The 5,563-nt window shown below is 56.9% G+C and overlaps 1 protein-coding gene across 1 annotated transcript in view; it reads right to left on the reverse strand.

The window, feature by feature from the left end:
- Positions 1-592: 592 nt before the first annotated feature.
- DOCK6 (dedicator of cytokinesis 6) overlaps positions 593-5,563 on the reverse strand; it is a 44,214-nt gene continuing 39,243 nt past the window's right edge. Inside the window, exons 41-49 of the mRNA XM_007460760.1 lie at positions 4,519-4,650; positions 4,408-4,422; positions 2,975-3,100; positions 2,767-2,856; positions 2,203-2,439; positions 1,694-1,837; positions 1,506-1,612; positions 1,076-1,237; positions 593-635 (exon numbers count right to left, since the gene is read on the reverse strand). Of these exons, the coding sequence (XP_007460822.1) occupies positions 593-635; positions 1,076-1,237; positions 1,506-1,612; positions 1,694-1,837; positions 2,203-2,439; positions 2,767-2,856; positions 2,975-3,100; positions 4,408-4,422; positions 4,519-4,650 (1,056 nt within the window). The remainder of the gene's footprint in view (positions 636-1,075; positions 1,238-1,505; positions 1,613-1,693; positions 1,838-2,202; positions 2,440-2,766; positions 2,857-2,974; positions 3,101-4,407; positions 4,423-4,518; positions 4,651-5,563) is intronic.

A 5,563-nucleotide genomic window follows, 5' to 3' on the forward strand; every position in this document is an offset into this window, starting at 1 on the left:
CATCTGTAAAATGGGGCTCAGAATGCTGCCTGCCAGATAGTGGTGTTAAGATGATTCTGTAACCATGAGGCAGGGGCCTAATAGAGGTCCCTCAGGCAGAAAGGCCCATAAATGGGGCAGTGTCTTTGCGGGAGCCAATTATACAGGGCTGGGCACTTAACGAGAGTTTAATAAATGTTACTATTATTCCCCCTGCACACATGTGACATTGTCATTTGTGTGTTGCCTTCCCCACTAGAATGTCAGCTCTACAAGGGCAGAAATTTGCATCCGTTGTCACTGCTGGGTCCCTGGCACCCAACTGGTTCTCAGTGTCTGTACATCAACAATCAGGGTGTGCAGGTAGAGGGTGCACATGGGACCCAGCTCCCAGGGACCACACCACACAGGCTGTTTATAAAAACCATTTTAAATTAGAAAAGGTAAGAAGCATCAGTGCACACAGACGAGAACAGAGGGACAGAGGGCCCAGACCCATGTGCGATGTGGTCACCCCATGGCTGAGTGGGCAGTGGGGGAGACTGTCAGGAAGGCACAGACAGCCGAGTCCAGGGTGCTGGTTCCTATGGGTGTGGCTTCAGGCCCTGTGGGCTCAGAGGTCAGCCTTCCGGAAACTTGCTCTGTTCAAGGAGTTCCTGGGGGAGGAATGAAGTGGATCAACATGGCCACAGGGCCCCCAACTCCATAATGCTCCCCAGCCTCCTCCCCCACCCCCTTTTCCTCCACCCTCCTCCTCCAAGGAGGTCTTCTATGGTCTTCCTGGCTCCTTTTACATTGGTTCTGATCTGGCCATGGAATCAGAAATTCTCTCTTAGAATCCACCACTGGAGATGTGAATCACGCCCATTTTACAGATGTGGAAACTGAGGCTCAGAAAAATGAAGTCACACACCTGGGAAATGATCAGAAACGGTTGCCCTGAGCTTGAATATGTATACGTGTCTGAGTATTCACATGACTGTGCAAAGCCCTGAGCACCCGTGTTGATGTGCACATGTATGACGGCCCCCACGCTCTGCCTGGCTTTGCCTGCCCCCTCTCTCCCTCTCTAGGGTGGGAGGCCTGGGTCAGGCACCTGAGGCCTGCTGTGTTCGGCGCCAGCAGCTGAGGCAGGCGCTGGGTGAGCAGAGGCTGCAGAGCCTCCCGCAGGCGGGAGTAGTTGCGTTCCAGCTCACGGTGGTACTCCTTCTGGTCCGGCCCAATCAGGGCTTTGTTCTTCCGCAGCGCATCCTCACACCTGAGGGAGGACCAGATGGCAGGAGATGCTCAGGGGCTGACACTCAGAAGACAAAGCAAGACCAGAGGTGGGGAGTTCGCGAGCTGGGGTCAGGCATGCAGAGGAGCCTATAATGGGGGTCTGGCAGGTGGATATGACTTAATGGAAATCAGAGAGGCTACAATGGGGGCTCAGGTTGATAGACAGGCTGTACTGGGGAGTCAGATAGGCAGAGAGCCATAATGCGGGGGGTTAGAGGGACTCTGATTGTGGGGGTGGTCAGGCCTACTTCTTGCAGAAGTCCTTGAAACAGAGCCGCAGCTTGTTGTGATGCCTGAAGAGCTTAGGGTCTTGCGGGATCTCGGCCAGAAACACCTGGGCCACCTCCAGTGGACCCTGTGGGGTGATAGGGGCTTGTGACGATATCTGCACGGCCGCTGGGGGCCTCAGGCAGCCTGCATACCCCACCGACCGTGCCTGGTTTACAGTGGGCCCCACGGAGCCCTGCAGCACCATCTGCAGCATTTTGGCATCAGGCGGGTCCTGCTCGGTGGCGAAGGCCAGCTCCCGAGTCTTCTTCTGCATGTCCTCAATGGCCACCTCTACTGGCGTCAGCACTGTCTGCGGGGTGGAGATGAGCAGGCACACGTCGGGGCCTGAGGATGTGCTGACCCAACCCAGCCCACGGCAGCTTGGACCCCAGCTGGGGGTGGACAGGGGTACAAGAGGCGGTAAGGAACCAGGTCTGGGGCTCCTGCCTGCTTGGGTCTGGCAGGGTGGGGGTCAAGGTTCAGCTGCCTTTGTCTGGTTCTGATGACTCTGGTCTGGTTCTAGTCCAGCCTTGGGTCAGCAAGGTCTGGAAGTAGGGGTTTGAGTCTGCAGACTGGGGTCTGGAGGTTGGAGTTTGGGGGTCCCTGGCCTCCCTTGGTTTTGGGGTCTCTGTACCTCCCCTCCCTGGGCCTCCCCCTGGCCTGGGCCCCGCCCACCTCCTCCCGGTGGCACACGCGGATTCGTGTCTTGATGTAGGGGAAGGCGTGGTCCGTGCTGAGCAGCGTCTTGCGCTTGTGCTGCTCGGGCAGTTCTCCGTGTGCACGCCCGTCCGGCGTGAAGGGCGTGCAGAACAGGAAGGTTCGCAGCCCGTAGTTGCGGTCGAAGTAGGTCACCCGGTCCTTGAGCTCATAGGTGTCGAAGTGCGGCTCCACGTACGTGATCTGGATGTAGGCCTGGGGCACGGGGCTCAGGGGTGAGGCTCTCAGCCCCAATACACACACCTGGGGCTTGCTGGCCTCCCGCAGGGGCCCCATCCCTGGAGAAAGGGGATTTGGGCCTCCTTGGGTCTGGGGGCTTTGGATCTGGGGTTCCCAGGTCTCCCTATATCTCCTCTGGATGTTTGGGAATCCCATGAGGAACAGGACGTGGGGTCCCCGAGGGAGATAAGCTTTGGAGTTTCCCAGAGATATAGGATTTGAGGGGCCACAGGATTATAGTACTTGGAGTCTCCCTGAATATAGGATTTTGGGGTCCCTGGGGGGATAGTAAGGAGTCCTCACCTTCTGGGGGTCCAGCTTGGTCTTGTCCACAGGGTTAGAATCTTTGATGATCTGGACCACGTCCTCCCCAAATCTCTCCGTGTAGAACTCCTGAGGACACAGGGCTGACTCACAGCTGCAGCCCCAGTGCCCTGTCCCAGGGCACCCCACCCCACCCCACCCCAGGGCAGCCCAGTGCCCTGTCCACCCCCCCACCGCCAGGACGTGCCTCCAGCCGGTGTGAGATCTCGGCCAGCTTCGTGATGGATGGCTCCTTGTACACGAACTCCTGTTCATCTAGGTCACCGAAGCGGGCGCCGTAGAAGCCCACGCGGAAATATGTCCCGAACACACGCTGGGGCTGTGGGAAAGCTGTTGTTGCCCAGGAGGCCCTGCTGGAGGTCCCCCTACGCCAGAGATACATGGGTCCTCAGGCCCCATGTGCAGAAGAGGTGGGCATGGGCGGAGGACCCCGGACACCCTAAGAACATCACATCACGGGCACAGGCAGGGGCATGGACCCACATGACTGCCAATTGCCCACACCCTCACTCTTTTTCCCCAGCCCGTCTCCTACCTCCCACAAATCTTTATTCTCATTTAACACAAACCCCTAGTTTCTGATTCTCCCTCCTGACCCACGCAGTTCTTCAGAGTCTGGATCTCAATATGAAATGAGTACTGGGGCCCTATTGCTCATAACTAGGTCCTCAATGCCTATAGGTCTGGGTATACAGTAGGTGCTCATATGCATGAGTGACTGAGGGAAGGCATGGCCGTTTCCTGCTCTGGGACAGAGGCTCTGGCTCCCCTGTTCCAGTGCTTCCCCTACCCTCCCAGATCTAAGTTTGCCAAGAAGGACCCCCTCCCTCCAGGGAGACTACTTTCCACCGGGAAGGATGGGGGTGGCTCCGTGTTCACTCACCAAGGCAGATCCAGGCAGGGCGAGATGGGCACCAGGAGATGGAGGTGGGGAGCAGGGAGCAGAGAGACAAAGTCATGGGTGAGGTCAGAGGTCACAGCCCCCAACCCCCAGAGTCCTGGTTATGCTGCCCCATGAGAACTATTCCATGGGCAGAGACAGGAGATCCGGGGAGGGAGGGGACTTGCCTGCCCCGCCCAGCTCCCACCCAGTCCTCCCCGCTTGGTTCTGGGTTCCTGCCATCTTTGGCCAGAAAATTCTCCCCAAACTAGGAGATGCCTAAAAATAGACCCAAGTAGGGGAGAGGCGGGAGAGGGGGGACATTAAATGGCAATGAGCAGAGATCCCGGGGGAAGCTGGGGAGACAGGGAGAGACAGAAACCAAGAGAGACACACAGAGAGAGTGATCAAGGAGAGAGGCAGAGACAGGGAGAGATGGACAGAAAGAGACCAAGAGACACAAAGAGAGAGAAAAAGAAACAGAGACAGAGGAAGTTGGAGGCCCCCCCCTTCCAGGCGGTGACCAAGCTGGCCCTGCCTGAGGGAGGGGTGTCTCTGGAGAGCTCCCAGCTGGGTGAGTCACAGGCTGCCCTGGAGATCTGGGGCAGGGAGGGGGGCTCCGGGGGGAAGTAGTGGGGTGCGTCATCGCCCACTGAGCCCCCGCGGCCAGGCAGCTGTGCTCCTCCAGCGCCCCCTGGTGGTCCCTGACCACTGTTGACCAGTGGCAGGTGGCCACTCACCTCCCAGCCGGAGCTCTGTGGGTGGGGACAGAAGGGTCAAGGTCAGCTGAGCTCAGCAGGGGCCAGGGGCTGGGGCCGAGGGCAGGGTCTGAGAGGGCGTCCTGGGCCCACCTGGTGCATGATCTTGGTGAAGGCCTCCTGAAGTTTGCCGTGCACGGCAGCCAGCTTCTTGTAGTCGCGGTGGGCTTCCAGGATGGGTATGAGGGTCTTGTAGACCTCATTCACTGCCTCGTACAGCCCACCCTGGGGGTGGAACATCAGGATTTCCAGCGCCAGCCCTGATCTTCTCTCCTGCCTGGAACAACCCTCCTTCCATGCTCCTACCCACCCTCCAGGGCACCATCTTCCATCACTTCCTCCAGGAAGCCCACCCTGACCACACCTGCCCCAGATGGGGTACCAGCCTTTCCACTCAGCCCCTACAGACATCCTCTGTGGTCTCCACCATGCTTGCTATGGACCTGGTGCTGTGTACATGTACACTCTACCCATGTTCCTTCATTGGTGGGAGGAGTCATCTTCTTTTTCCATTCCTCAGAGGGGAAACTGAACTTCAGAGAGTGGAGGGGCTCCCCAGGGCCAGGACCTGAAGGCCGGCCCTTCTGGCATGGTGCCTTAAACCTCCACACCCAACTGCCTCCCGGCACATGGTAATGGCCGCTCCTGAGTGCCGCTGGCCCCCAGTCAGGGCCAGCATCAAGCCTGGCACACGGCAGGTATCCTGAGCTATTTGCTGACTGTTAGAGATCTGTGTCTACCGTCTGGCTTATTCCCAAGGACTCTGTCTCTGAGACTCCAGCAAAGTGATCATAATAATAAAAACAACAATAATAATAATAAAAAAAAAACCTCTAGAAAAAAAAGGGAAAAAAAAAGAAGGCTTGATGCAAAGAACTGAAACAGGATGGTAAATATAGGTAGTCACTGAATTTGAGTGCTGGGTATGGGGGTGGTGGGGATACAACTTTCTTTTATGTGTTCTTGAAATTTTTTATAACAAAAAAGAATTTTAGGGAATTCCCTAGTGGTCCAGTGGTTAGGACTCCACATTCTCACTGCAGGGGGGCCTGGGTTCAGTCCCCTTAAGTTGGAGAACTAAGATCCTGCAAGCCACATGGTGTGGCACAAAAAAAAAAAAAAAAAAAAAAAAAAAATT

The sequence above is a fragment of the Lipotes vexillifer genome, unplaced genomic scaffold, assembly GCF_000442215.2.
Source record: "Lipotes vexillifer unplaced genomic scaffold, Lipotes_vexillifer_v1.1 scaffold1011, whole genome shotgun sequence".
In the NCBI taxonomy this organism is placed as follows: domain Eukaryota; kingdom Metazoa; phylum Chordata; class Mammalia; order Artiodactyla; family Lipotidae; genus Lipotes; species Lipotes vexillifer.